This window comes from Corylus avellana, chromosome 6 (genome assembly GCF_965113065.1).
Source record: "Corylus avellana chromosome 6, dhCorAvel1.hap1.2, whole genome shotgun sequence".
NCBI classification, from domain to species: Eukaryota; Viridiplantae; Streptophyta; class Magnoliopsida; order Fagales; family Betulaceae; genus Corylus; species Corylus avellana.
Window position 1 is genome coordinate 3,139,735 of NC_142495.1, and position 14,502 is coordinate 3,154,236.

The following is a 14,502-nucleotide window of genomic DNA, read 5'->3' on the forward strand; positions in this document are numbered from 1 at the left end:
GGTTGGGTTAATGTGGGCTTCAAGATGTGAGTGGTGGCCCACTAGCCGGCCGCGCCTTGATTTGACCCTCTAGATCACCTCTCCCGTGCTTTGCTTCAAAACAAATGCTAAATACTATATCTGTGTCTGCTTTCGGCTTGCATTATTATTGGTGGGGTTTTCTCCTACAACTTGCCAAATGCTACGATGAGTCCCAGTTGTAATTCAACAATTCACCCGGACCCACCTACTCGATTTCACCCATTTTTCAGATATTTTTATGATGAATTTATCTACAAAATTAAAAAATTAAAAATAAAAAAAGGACCAAAAAATATTGTTATTATAGCTCTGAAGATTAAAAATAAAGAAAAGAAAAGACATGTGATGAATTTTTTGCAGCCGTCGGCTGGCTTAGGCCATGACATAAGAGGAGTCAACAAAATTGCTTCACGTTGTTGAAGATTTAGGTATATTTGGTCCAAGTTCACAAAACCCATGTTTGAACTAGGCCAAGTTCAACGCTCAAGTGAACACGGACTTTCCAGGAAGCATTCCATCGGTCAAAGGGTTGAGTTTTAGTTAGACTTCTATTTGTCCAGATTGGGATGAGTTTTAGTTAGAGTTCTATTTGTCCAGAGACATCTAAAGAGAACGTAAAATAATTGTTTTGAATTAAATTAATGTATTATTTACTCTCATAATTTTTATATATTACATATTTAGTATGTAACTTTTATAATTTTCATATGTTACATATTTATTATGTAACTCTTATGATTCTCATAAGTTACATATTGATTATGTACTTATTGTATTCTTGGCCTCATTCAACTAAGCCATTTTATTGTACAATTTCAATGAAGTAAAGGAAAGATGTAGCTAAGAAAATGCTTTAACGTATAGGTGTAGGTCATAGGCTGAACCACCTTAATCTGTATCTTCCTTGCTTTTTCTCTTTATATTTTTTATGTACTTTAACAAGGATTACGGGTCTACCAGGTTGTGGACCCGTAACAGAATAATAATTTATGTTTGCGTATTGGGTTCAGATTATATATATTGATATAGGTTAACATCAATTCAATCTATTTAATTAAACGAGTCAAATATTTGAATTATAATCTATTAATTTCGTGTCCGATTGTCGTAAAAAAAATTGTCAAACCCTAATTAAAACACATGTTTCATGTGCCAATTGCCATACTATGAAACACACACATGTTTGAATCTTTAGACGCAAGCCATGACGGTTTCTATATATAGTGGCGACGACCAGTAGAAAAGCAGGAATAGATTCAGCCGCTAATTGGGGCAAATAAGATGGCCATTGGTGAAGCAATTTCTTATTCTTCGAGTTCGTTATCCATTTCCCTGTTGTTTTTTTAACCAATTACCAACTACTACATTAAGACAAGTCAATAATGTGTACTACAATTGAAAATACAATAGTCAAATGTCCTACTTTCATATGTTATTATTATTTTTTATATTGGGGAGAGCAACTATTTTACTGTCTATATTTTGTTTAAATTTTATTATGCTTATTTGCTGACGTGTCACAGTCACACGTATCGATATACACTAATTTTTATTTTTATTTTATTTATTTTTAACAGAGTTTGTCAAGAACAAAATATTTGAAGCTTAGTAGACTACTCAACAGTGATGGTTGATCTGGATTTTTGATTACCTAAACACCACGTCAACATCTTACGAGTTCCACGCAATTCGTAAGTACCGTTAGAATAATGGCCGAATATATTTTGGATATCTCATTTAAGTTACTAGGAAATGCTAGGTATTTTTCTAGTGTTTTTCTCGTGTGATGTGAATTTTTGAATTTGAGATTATCATTATTGATTTTTAATCTATTAATGATTTTAAAAGCCACATCGCAATTGAGAATACACCAGAAAAATACTAGAAGAACACATAGCATTTTCCTACCTTATTAGTCTGATATAAGAATTTGATTGTGTTGAGATTTCTTGTCATTCATATTTCATACACATCATTAGGTATAGATTTATTTTATTTTTTATTCTAACCGACCTTATTTAAATATAAAGAACAAAATATTGTGGTTTATTTTTCTATACCTTTCTTTAGTTTTTTCTGCACAATAAAAACTAAGACCGGATATTTTTGATTATGTCAAAAGCCCAACAAATGGCCTGGGCTATCGTATCTAGACTCACATCTCACTCGGTCTGTTTGAGCATATGCGGTAAAAGCCCATTTGCTTTTTCTCCATTGATCAGTGCGGAGAGATTATATATATTTCTATCTGCAGGCTATGAATATGAATATTTCTCCATGGTAAGCAAACAAATGAAAGCGAATGGGCTGCTCGCATTCGCCACTCCTTTTATGAATTGTTTTCTTTTTTTTCTTTTTTTTCTTTTTTTTTTTGGAGTAAATACAAACAAAAGGGAAGGATTACATTGGGGATCATTCCCACTATTAATTCTAATGGAAGATAAAATGGAAGAGGAATTGAGAATGCTACTAGACACAAGGTTAGTAGTGGCCGACTTGGCGAGGTGGTGTGCACGAAAGTTTGCACTTCTAGAAACTTTTGTAGCATTTCAAACTTGAAAATGCTAAAGTTTTAACTGAATGTTCGATGATGATTGGAGCAATGGTTCATTCAGTGAAGAGGTTCTGATTGTTAGTAGCTAAGATGGAAACCAAAGAGTCACCCTCAATCAACAAATTGCTGCAGCCTTGTAAGATAGCAAGATCAATCACTGTAAGAGCAGCCATGGATTCTCCCTTGTTCATGTCAGTGGAAAGTAATTTTTTGGTGAATGCTGAGATGATGTCTCCCGAAGAGTTGCTTAGGACAGCAGCAGTGACTGAAAAATAAGCATTAGTAGTAACATCAAAGTTAATCTTCATAGAACCTGTAGGAGGAGGATGCCAAATAGATTGACCAAATGAAGATAATTTCCAAGCTTAGAGATGAGTCCGGATGACATTAAAGATGGACTTCAAAGTGTTGGAGATAACCGGAGTGATATTTTTGTAAATCAATTGGTTACGGGCAAACCAAAATCTGGTCTAGAACAATCATTGCAGTCAATTGGAATTCAAAAACTTCTTCAAAGGGGATGCCAAGCATGGAGTATGGCCTAAGCAAAATTCTAATCCAAGAGGGAATAGAAATATTGCTAAAGGCATTACTATCCAAGGGCCATTTTTGGTTTCTCCAAATAATCTTGGTAAAGGGACAATCCAAGAAAAGATGGTGTTGAGATTCCACATTACCATGGCAAAGAGAGCATTCCCACACCTCCGGATCTGAACGAGAGACAAATCTTCTAATGTTTTCTCTAACATAAAGGGCATTCCAAGTCAGTTTCCATAGGACGTGCTTGTGTCTATGTTGGAGTTTTAGGCTCCAAAGAAGGTTCCAATTATCATTGTCTAGGGGAGGAATCCTAGTCAAAAAAGGGTAATCAAAAAACTTAAGGCTATGTTTGGAAAAAAGGGTAGACTTGAGGATGCGAGCCAGAATTGTAACAAATTTGATTAATTTAAAAAAAAAAGTAAGAATGTTTGTATAAAAAGTAAAAAAATTTATTTTGTAGTGATTTTTTTTTATTTAAATAGTAATAAAAGTGATTAATATGATGTAAAAAAGTAAAAGAATTGTGGTTGATTTTGAAAAGAATGTTTTAAAATTTTGGTTCTGGACCGGCCCATTACTCCACCGAGGTTCCTGAAAAAAACTTAAGTTGATACTTTTGGCTAACACTGTTTCTTTGTCTTCTACAGTCAACCGGTTTTGATTTGAATTGATGTTGTCTGTGTTATCTCAAGTGTCTGTAATCTTGTGTTTTTACAGTTCTAGCAAGAAGGGAGCCTCAATTTGACTTTATGGTTTATAACTCGAACAATCAAATGCAGGTATCTTCATAATAGCAATGGTATTCAATCAACATAATAGATAGCCGGGCTGAAACCCTGCTTTCAAATACTTCATAAGAAAATAGATCAGGGTGGAATTCATGAGGCAGGTACATGAAAATTAATGGAATTGATTGAAGGCAGAACCCTGTCATATACCATTTTGCCCAAAATCATAACAAAATATAAATTGATCCGCAGTGAAATTGGGGCTAGCAAATGATGAAGGTAGGTGACAGTATTAAGCAAGTTGTTGGGGGTGGTTGAAGCCAGCTGAAAAGATAATAGATGAGTAAAGCACTTGATGAGCAATTTTTGAATATTAACACACAATAAAAAATTGGCAAAGCACTTCTCTGCACCATATCCCCATCAATCCAGACAGATGATGTCTACTAACAACTCGTGGCTCTCAGCCTCACTAAAATACACAAAAAAAAAAAAATTCCCAATTGAGGTACAGAAGGAGATAAGCAGTAAGCTATAACCTACAAAAGGATTAAGAAAATGTAACATATGAAAGGAAGATAACTCCATCCATTACCAAAAACCAGGCCAAATTTCCATACAGACGCAAGCGTCTAAGCACATTGTCTACATTACACGGATAGTAATACCCAAAACTCACACTACCCAGATGGCTTAACACTCTCAACCCACACCCAACCAAACTCACACATACCCATTAACATAAATCAAACAAAAAAGCATTAAAAACCCAAATCGACCTCACTCATCTCCTGCAGCGAGCGATCCTAGAGCAGCCTCTGGTGTAAGGGTTCGCTGGGGTTCTAGCCTTGTAGCAGTTGTGGGTGTAGTAGGACCTCCCAGATCGAGGTGGGCAGGGGATTCTATTGGCCGAGAGCGCACCGTACGAAATGTAGTACTTCACAACTCCATGCCAGAACAAAGACCTACGCCCGGACGACCCACCATCCATGTTGTCGTCCGCCTCCCCCTCGTCGTACAGCGACGACATTGTCGTCGGCCACTCAAACGCGTCAGTCATGAGCTTCATGCTGGTCTCCTCAAGCTGAGCCCGAACACACGGACCAAAATGAACGAACACAAGGAAGAAGCTGAGGACGAGAAGCTTGGGCAGATCCGGAGATGCCATGGATAGCCTGATCGAGAGAGAGAGAGAGAGAGAGAGAGAGAGAGAAAGGAGGCTCTAGTAGTGCCGAGTAGGTGTTTGAGTATTTGTCCCAACTGTTAAAGGGTAAGGGGGGTTGAGAACCATTCGTTGGTACAATGAGTGAAAAGAGTGAAGGGAGGGAGGGGGGACAAGTCACAAGGACAAGGGGTCACATGCAGCAGCAGTGAGAGAGAGAGAGAGAGAGAGAGAGAAAGAGGTGAGGGGAAGTGATTAGGTTTACAGCTGTGTCTCATCAATGCATGAGAGTTTCAGATATGACGCGTCCTTACCTCGGCCATCGTGAAATGAAACAGTGCGGGTGTGTTTAGCTAAAGACTTGAAAAAGGAAGTGTAAAATCTGATGCGAGAAAAAGGCAAAATGCTTGGTTATATTAAAATGTTTATTTTTCAGCTATTTTAACTTTAAGTGGCATAATTAATTTTAATTTTTTTATTGTTTAAAATTTATTAATTTTAAAATAAAAATAATAAAAAATAATGAAAAGGGAGTAGTTGCCTCAAGACCAAACCCACAAAATTTATTATTATTATTTTTTTCTTTTTGGCCCCCAACCCAACCCCAATCGGCCTTGGGGGTGGTTCAATCCCAAGGCTCAATAGGGTGTCTAACTACCCATTTTTTATTTTTTTATTTATTTCTTAATGTTTTATCATTTTAATTTTAATTTTAAAATTAAGAGATTTTAAACAATAAAAAATTAAAATAGGGTCATACGCTCTTTGCCATCTAAGCAAAAATATGAACTTTTTATTACAATTAAGCATTTCTCGAAAAAATATATATATATATATATATATATATATATATTTTGTAATAATTTTTTTATTTAAATAATAATAAAAAATAATTAATGTAATGTAAAAAATAAAAATATCAAAATTAATTTTAAGATAAATTTTTTTGGGTTTAGGGTCAGTCCGTCCTTTTGGCAAACATGCCCTGTTTCTCCCTTAAATTACGCGGCCGTTGGTCGGATGGGCTTGGAATACATACAGGAATAGCCCGGTCCCATTTCTCTCTTTCTTTTTTTTTTGTCCTATTTCTCTCTCTTTTTTTGTTTTGTGTTCAAAGAGGGTGACGCCGTGTGCAAATTTAAAAAAAAAAAAAAAAAAAAAAAATTTGCACAGGCGTGTTGTCTTGAAAGAATAAAGAAAAAACTTCAAGACAAATAGAAGTACGCCGTCTGTGGGAATCGAACCCACGACCACGTGGTTAAAAGCCACGCGCTCTACCGGCTGAGCTAAGACGGCCAGATGGTATGTGCTTTTGTTTCTAACTAATTATTGTAATGTTTTTTTAAGGGTACTCCTATGGTTTCTAAATTTTAATTAATTTCGAAATTTATTCAGATGTCAATAATTTAGTATTGAATTATGATTAGAATTATGTTTTGTTAATTTATATGTTAAAGAACATAAAATCTTTTTTTTTTTTTAATAATATTTACGGTTTTAAAATTGACATAAATTTGCTACAAAATGGTTTGTACATAATTTATATAAACCAGTCTAAGAAAATGACATTCTCTTATCTAACCTTTTTAAAAATCAACCATTAAATTTATAGGACCCACATGAATGAAGGCGTGGATCCTACATATTCACTAATTAATTTTTTTAACAGTTAGATAAGAGAAGGATAGGGGAAAAATAAATAACAATTGTATTTTTTAATAGCATTAATAAGAAAGTACGTGTTTCTCACATGCTTTAAAAACACGTCGCTTTATTATAATAGTTTGTATGAATAAATTATAAATCATTTTTTTATAGCTAATTTTTGTCACTTTAAATATTCAACACAGAATTATCTGAAAATACCTAAAAAATTGAGAATACTATGATCAAATTTAACTGAGAAAAAATTGATAAAACTGATAAAGTGTAAATTCCAAAAACCATTTTGACAAATATTCTTTGTTCACCATTCTTTGTCCCTGCATCAATCATCCAGGAATGGCTTATTGAGCTGGCATCGGAACATTGGATTCCACCAATTATAAAGTTCTTAATTCGTTTTATTTTAATTATACTTTAAAAAAAAAAAAAAAAAAAGTGGACATTTATTTTGGGGGATTTCTTAAGCAAAGACAACAAGTATAAGGACAATGAACAATGGGTCCATATGTTTGGATCGAATTCTTTTGGGGTATTTATCAGCTGGCTGGATTGATGATGCCTTGTGCACGTGAGCCCAAAACGAAATGCCGTATAGCTTGGACTTCACCGAACGCCGCTCGAGTCTCTAGGGGCCCAATCTTACAACGGTAATTATTTCATACTAGAGATGTTGGATTATTCTATAAATTAGTATAATTGATAGATTTCCATGCAGATATTCCATATAATTATTAGTTTCTCATGTAGGAGATAATTTTTTTTTTTGGGGGATAATTGCTTTGTTACATCAATTATTTCCAAACTGGGATGTTAAGCTTGGGCCAGACTGGTTAGCCCAAAGACTTAAAACCGGCTTAGGTGTATACTATACTACTCATTGAATTGTCTTACCTATACTACTCATTAAGGGGAAAGAAAATAAATTATTGACAGCTTTCTACAGTTTTTATTTTTTTATTTTTTCCTTTCTTTCTTATTCATAAAAAAAAAAGAAAAAAGAAAAAAAGAAGTAGTTGGATTCCGTGTTATACGTACATAAATGGAAGACTTTATTTGAATCTCACTAGTGTTCAAAAAGCATGAGGAAGGGGTTTGGACTCCCTAAGCACTTACCTGAAGAAATAGCACTCGGGCGTGGGTAGAATCACGAAGAATCAAGTGAAGTAATCACCATCAAAAGTGGTGGTTTAATGGCCCAAAAAATTTATTAAAGTGGTTAGGATATCTACTAAGGTGTGGGTTCAAATATTTGTAATAAAAAATCATCATATATGCCTGATTGATATTAGTCATCTTGAATTTTTATTGATATTCTAGTGGACTAGATCAAGCTATGGTTATAGCTCAATTGGACTTGAAAGAGCCAAAAAAAATTTTAAAAATTTTGGGTGACTAATTGGGTGTAAGTTTTCCCCTGCCTAGTGCCTATATAGCCCTTACTTGCACTGGATTGGGAAAATGAACCAGTAGAGAGGGACGTAGGTCTGTCTTTCTTTCTTGTTCTCTCACCCAGATTGCTCACAAAAGAGAAAACCAATCTAGTCACAATCTCAGCTCACGCCTGGTGGGACTCGAACCCACAATCGTCTGATTAGAAGTCAGACGCCTTATCCATTAGGCCACAGGCGCTTCTCCATACTGACTGTTTAATGACGCTATAAAACCTTTAATTGTATTTTTTATGAAAATATAATTATTACGCAGCTGCTTCTCTAATAAAAAACATTAAAAGTGAACCCACCGCCAAAATAATAAATTACCTACCAAACAATAAATGGTCTTATTATTATCTTCCTATATTTACTTCAATAAATTTTGAGTAAAAGTAAAAGTTACTGCAACAATTAAATTAACCGCAGCTTTTAGAAATCCCATATTTTTACCATACGGACAAAACTAGCATTTTTAGATAATGTTTCCTCGAGGCTCAACTTTGCCCTCGGATTCTCTCACAAAATTGGACAACGTCAATGTCTTATACGTAGCTATGCGTTTTCATGCTTATCAGCGCCGTGACTTTTATTAAAGATCATGACAACTACTGCCTTAGCGGGATAGATAGACATAGACTCAATCATGCCTCCAGATTAGCTCACCTTCAAGCCATGGTGGTCCATTTTCTTGGTTCTTCTTATTGTCATACTTAATTTACTCCCTATTCATATAGGAGTTGGCGCTGGCTATATTATTAGACCGATGGATTCGGCTCGGGTCCAATTTTCAGGACACAATTAGAAATAAAGTGTTCCAATTTCAACGAGTTTAGTTCCAAAACACGCTGCCCATTTGACTATTTAGCAAATTTTTTGGGTGTTCCTATCAAAATACCTACACAATGGGAAGAAGTTATTTCTTGAGCTTTGTTGTTGGTGAAAGCCCACCGCCAACCTTTAAATTTGCAGAGTTGACTCTGCAGATTCGTGGAAAGTGCATTCATGAAGCACCTGCCGTTTTGGTGCTTAATTAGGATGGTTAAATTGTTGGGGCATTTTGCACGGTCACATGCAGCCCCTTGTTGTCAACAAATATGGGCTCCTGGCTATGTCATGCTTATTTTTTGCTTACTTTAAAAAAGGGTTCTTTAATTTGCCCATGATGGTAGCATGCAAACCAGAGAAGTAATGGTGGAATGAACGCCAAAGGGCAGACAATTTGAAAGCTTGCATTTCTATTATTGATGCTGGTTTGAGCATTTGTGGTAAAAGTAAAAACTAGCCAATTGGGTTGAAGATTGAGGAATATATATCACGCCCAAACAATATGCATATATATAAGAAACTTGGAGAAATCTGCAGGGACCACCCTCTGAGCTTTTGTAATTATCTCTTCATCGTGCTTCCTCATTATTATTATTATATATTTCTATAAAATTAATATCTTCTTTCATTTTCATATGGGGCCCCTAGCAGAAGGGTAAAATTATATATGTTCATCTCCAGGCCTGGGATCTGGCTATATTTGAAACTTCTAAGCTCAGTCCAAAATGCATTTGTCTTGGTTGGTGATTATAGAACAGCAGTTGAAATATGGTTGCCTTTATATATATATATATATATATATAAAACTCATTTTTATATGGTGAAAGGATTGAATTATGTCTGATCTTGCAGTGCAATTGGAAGAATGCTTCAAGTTGCATGTATAATATATAATTTCTTATTCAACAAGAATAGTGTATATTGGTAAATCTATCTCTTTTCTGGATTATTTGTTTATTATGTAGATAATAAAACCTTTTAAAAAGATACTGAAACAGTTGATTTCATTTGTGTCACTTTAACGTAATGTCAGAATCTATCATAATCATCCATTGCATGTAAGTTGGCTGGCTTTATTTTTCGATCCTTACAATATTGATCAGCTTTACTTTAAAAACTTTTTTCACACAGTCGTGAATCGTGACACATTTTCATGAAGATTGACAAGCTGCTTCACTGAAGTTTGTATACAATATTATAGTTAGCAAGAAATTTACCACTTATGCGTAAATAAGCAGCAGGGGAAGTCAGCATCACCGCCAGCTTAATTCTAACCAACCTCGAGAAGCGTGCCAATGGAGCAGTGAAGTAACACTTTGCTGTGTAGTAGGTCCCCAACCCACTTCACCATCACATAAAGCAACTGACACACCGGAATATCCCACCGCCGGCCGGCAGCGCCAGCTTCCTAGCTCAATCCTCATCATACTACAAATTAACTACAAGTAGCACCGGCAACTAAGTCTTTTTGGGGGAGGCTCTTACTAATTGTTCTGACAAAATCTCATGTGACTGTGGGGTTGCAGCCTCTTCTTATCGGGAACTAAAAATATTTTAACGCTATAAAGCAAATGTAAAGCTTTCAGTCAAAAGAGTCATCGCTTTGAAAGGAAGCAAAAGATCATAGCATTCAAAGAAATTGCGGTTCATGCACCTTTTTTCAACCCTTAAATTTCTGGGCCCACTTCAAAATCTACCGTTGATATGATATCCATAGCAGGTTTGACCTTTCGATCTGATGGTGGAGACAACACTTAGCAGTAGGCTGTAGCCCCACAATGATGGGAGCAAAATTTCTTTTAATATGAAGCATTTTTTAATCATTTTAATGTAAAAAAAAAAAGAAGCTTAAATTAAATAATTTGAGAATTTGCAATTTTAAAAATTAGAAATGATAAATTAGTTCCCGGATTGACATCTTCTATATCTATCTCATTAAATTCTTAAATATGATTTATTTTAGATGCTTAAATGAGATCAAAAGCTAACATTTATAAATTTGATAATCTCAAATTTAAAAAAAATTCTAAGGCATCTCGGCCCATAAATGAGCCGGGAGACTTGTTTAAATCCATGTGTTTCCAAGAATAAAATATTGATCACAACTTGCTATATAAAGCCATTCCCACTTACAGAGAGCCTGCAAGATTGATGGTCGGTTCCAGAGATAATCTTACAACTACTTTGTAATTTTCTGTCACTATTTTATTCTTCCCATCTCACATAACTCTGCATATATCTGATAAAACCCTTCCTCGCCCATATCTGATCTGTTGCTACCTCTTCTCTGTGTGTGTGCGTGAGAGAGAGAAAGAGAAAAGAAACAATGGATGCTGACATGCTAAAATCATCAGCGCAGGATCACATGGACGTGATGACAATGATGATGCAAATGGAAAAGTTTCCTGAATTCTGTGACCCTTTTCACAACATTCCCGCATACCAATCTCTGATAAACCCAACTCCCTCCATGCCGTTCATGGGCGGCGCTCCCATTCAAGAGCCGGTGACGCCGCCTCTCCAAGCCCCCGTGATGTCATCAGGTGGGAGATTAATCAGGAACAATGCTTTGTCGAAGAACTCGTCAATGGCGGCAATGAGGGAGATGATTTTCAGGATAGCGGCTATGCAGCCTATCCACATAGACCCGGAATCGATCAAGCCGCCGAAGCGGCGGAATGTGAAGATCTCCAAGGATCCGCAGAGCGTGGCGGCTAGGCATAGAAGGGAGCGGATAAGCGAGAGGATAAGGATTCTGCAGAGACTTGTTCCTGGAGGGACGAAGATGGATACAGCTTCCATGCTCGATGAAGCTATACATTACGTGAAGTTCTTGAAGAAACAAGTGCAAACGTTGGAGCAAGCTGGGGTTAATAATAATGCTCAGATGGGTAATTTTGCTGCAGGGATGACGAATGTGAATTACTCTACCTTGGTCAAGGCTTGCCAGCCTGCTCAAATGGTGGGGTCCTTCCAAATGCCTAGGTGATTGATTATATATGGAAGATTATATCGAGTCTTCATGCGTTTCTTCTTCCTCCATCTTTTTCTTAATTAGTGTGTATCAAACAGCTCTCTCTAATGGATGTCATTGCTCTTATCAGTTAATTAATTAACCTTTTTTTTTTTTTTTTTTTTCTTGAGGACGTTTAATTAATATTCTGAATGCAAAAATTGAAATAATGGCTTCATTATTTGGTCTCAGCGAGTGTATGTTACATGCAATTTAGTCAAAGAAAAACCGTAGTATTTCTCATTTTCTATAGTTTTTTTTTAAGCTTCATTTTGGGTACTGTTCAAAGTGCTATAGCTTGTAGCTGATGATCCAATCATATATAATAAATGAAAATGCAAGCCCATTTGAAAAAAAAAATTAAGGTAGACCAGACCAGAACTTGGTGACACCTGCACCTTTGTCATTTTCTCTCTTACATTTTTTTGCACTTGTGGGACTGTCCAGTCTATCACAGGACGGCATTGGGGCCAGTCCTCTCGTGTTTTTTTTTTTTTTGTTTACGGTACAAGAGGTTATAAGGGAGGATTTTCCCGCTCTTAATCCAAATGTAAGAGGGAATAAGAGATCCTATGAGAGCTAAGTAATGCTTTAGTCACCCGTCAAAGGAGTTAGTTACGTACGTACATATTATATTGACGGTTAGGGTTTTAGATCCTTTCTATTACATTTCTGAAATATTGGAGCAGATGAAATAGTAGATCTAGAGTGTAATTAAAATCGGGGATTATATAGCTTAATGAGGTTTTCATATTGAATTGAAATCAGTATCTAAGTATGATTAAATTTCATGCGTTTGATATAATTTTTAAAAAAGGAAATGCAAAATCAGTCTATGTAATTTCTTTGGATTGCAAATAGCTTTACGAAGTTTAAAAAATGATTGAAAACTCTTTGAGGATAAGCAAAAAACACAAATAGGTCCACAGACACATGATTTTTGTTAACAAATTAGATGGAATCCAATAATGTGCCATGATCGACAACACCAAGAATATTGTGACAAATGAAAAAGTATTAAAATATAAAAGAAAATTTAAGACCACCATCTGCCAACCAACATGTAACTACTTGCAACTCAATAAAGCCACGTGGACTAATTTTGTATATATATATATATATATATATTTCGTAATTTTTATAGAGGCCTTGTACTAAGTAGCATAATTAGTAATATGCGAGAAAACATTGTAAACTACATGTGGATTTGGAAAGTTTTACTTAGAGTGCGGAATTAGTATGCAATATATATATACACACACAATACACCTTTTAATTAAAATGTTAAAAAAATAAAAAATAAAAAATTAAGGTACATTGACTATGCCACATCAACTGAAAATGTTAAAAGAGTGTTGAGAAAATACAAAATAACATTTATTATATCAACTATATATATACATACATGCACATTATTCTTGGGTACTTTCCTAAACTTAGGCGCATTGGATTTATTAGAAGTGTATTTCTAGTCTGATTTTTCGTTAGCATTAAGGGTGAGCTTAATAGTACATCTTTGGCTTCAGCCTCTTTGCAGTGGTTGTTGTTGGTTCCAAATAAGGGTTCATATAGAATCGCCTTAATCTGTGTCCATTTTGCTTCTGTAACAGCCTTGTGCAGTCTCTTGAGAAGACCGAGTGACTTGTTTGACCTATGTTCTACTTATTGTAATTATTTTTGCACTGTTTTAGTTTGTTTTGAATTTGTTGTTGAGAAGCCCACCCCATTTTTGTTTCAAGGATCACCCACTTCTTCTTCATTTAGGATAAGAATTGGGAAGAATCCTCTCTTATAACCATTTCATTATTCAATTAAACCAAATATATATATATATATATATATATATGTGTGTGTGTGTGTGTGTGTGTGTGTATTGGAGAGGTTAACTGTTTCTTTCCAGGGAAGATATGTCTAAGACAAAGGACCCATCATTTCCTTACCTCTTTGTACGTCTTGGTGATGAAAGCTTTTTTTAGCTTCCATTTGAAGATAATAGAAAGAGCACTGCATCACCATATCTGTTTTGGGGAAGTAAATTCAATTTTAGTGATAAAAAATTGCTTCTCTCGACTTAAGGACATGTCTGGCCTCACTCCCAACCGGGAAAAAAGCAACCTCTTCTCTTGTGAAGAGACAGAGTCTGCCAAAACGATGTTAAAGAAATAAACGAAAGAGATAGAAAACATTAAAAGAAATTGGTTCCACAAATTAAAATCTTATATGCACAAAAAAGATCAACATGTTTGGTCCAACTGGCCGGTTCTAGTTTGTTCTAGACTTAGTTTCCTTTGCAATTTGCATGTTGATGTTTGATTATAGTTGGGACCCTTTACCCTTATCTATGACTATAAGTGTACCAGTTTTGAAAGTGATTCGAATCTCATTAAATTGCAGATATTTTTGTGTAGGACATTATGATAATTGGTCCATCTAAGCTGCTCTTTTTTTCTTTCCCAGCAAATGGGTTATGGGAAAGGAGATATAGTGGGTGAGGTAGGTTGCCTCCCGAGGCAGGGTCGGATAGCACAAGTGTTTGTGTCTGAAGGATCATGCCTCACTAA

The 14,502-nt window shown here is 35.4% G+C and overlaps 2 protein-coding genes and 2 non-coding genes across 4 annotated transcripts; 1 reads left to right on the top strand and 3 right to left on the bottom strand.

The window, feature by feature from the left end:
* Window positions 1-4,411: 4,411 nt before the first annotated feature.
* Window positions 4,412-5,220, bottom strand: RALFL34 (ralf-like 34). Its single transcript, XM_059601615.2, has one exon. The coding sequence runs from the start codon at window positions 5,009-5,011 to the stop codon at window positions 4,628-4,630; it is 384 nt and encodes a 127-aa protein (XP_059457598.1). The 5' UTR covers window positions 5,012-5,220; the 3' UTR covers window positions 4,412-4,627.
* Window positions 5,221-6,228: 1,008 nt separating this feature from the next.
* On the bottom strand, window positions 6,229-6,301 carry TRNAK-UUU (transfer RNA lysine (anticodon UUU)). The gene has a single exon. It is a non-coding gene; the product is annotated as a tRNA-Lys (tRNA).
* A 1,925-nt stretch (window positions 6,302-8,226) lies between these two features.
* TRNAR-UCU (transfer RNA arginine (anticodon UCU)) lies at window positions 8,227-8,299 on the bottom strand. The gene has a single exon. It is a non-coding gene; the product is annotated as a tRNA-Arg (tRNA).
* Window positions 8,300-11,088: 2,789 nt separating this feature from the next.
* HEC1 (basic helix-loop-helix (bHLH) DNA-binding superfamily protein) lies at window positions 11,089-12,056 on the top strand. The gene has a single exon (XM_059602880.2). The coding sequence runs from the start codon at window positions 11,255-11,257 to the stop codon at window positions 11,915-11,917; it is 663 nt and encodes a 220-aa protein (XP_059458863.2). The 5' UTR covers window positions 11,089-11,254; the 3' UTR covers window positions 11,918-12,056.
* The last annotated feature ends 2,446 nt before the right edge of the window (window positions 12,057-14,502 follow it).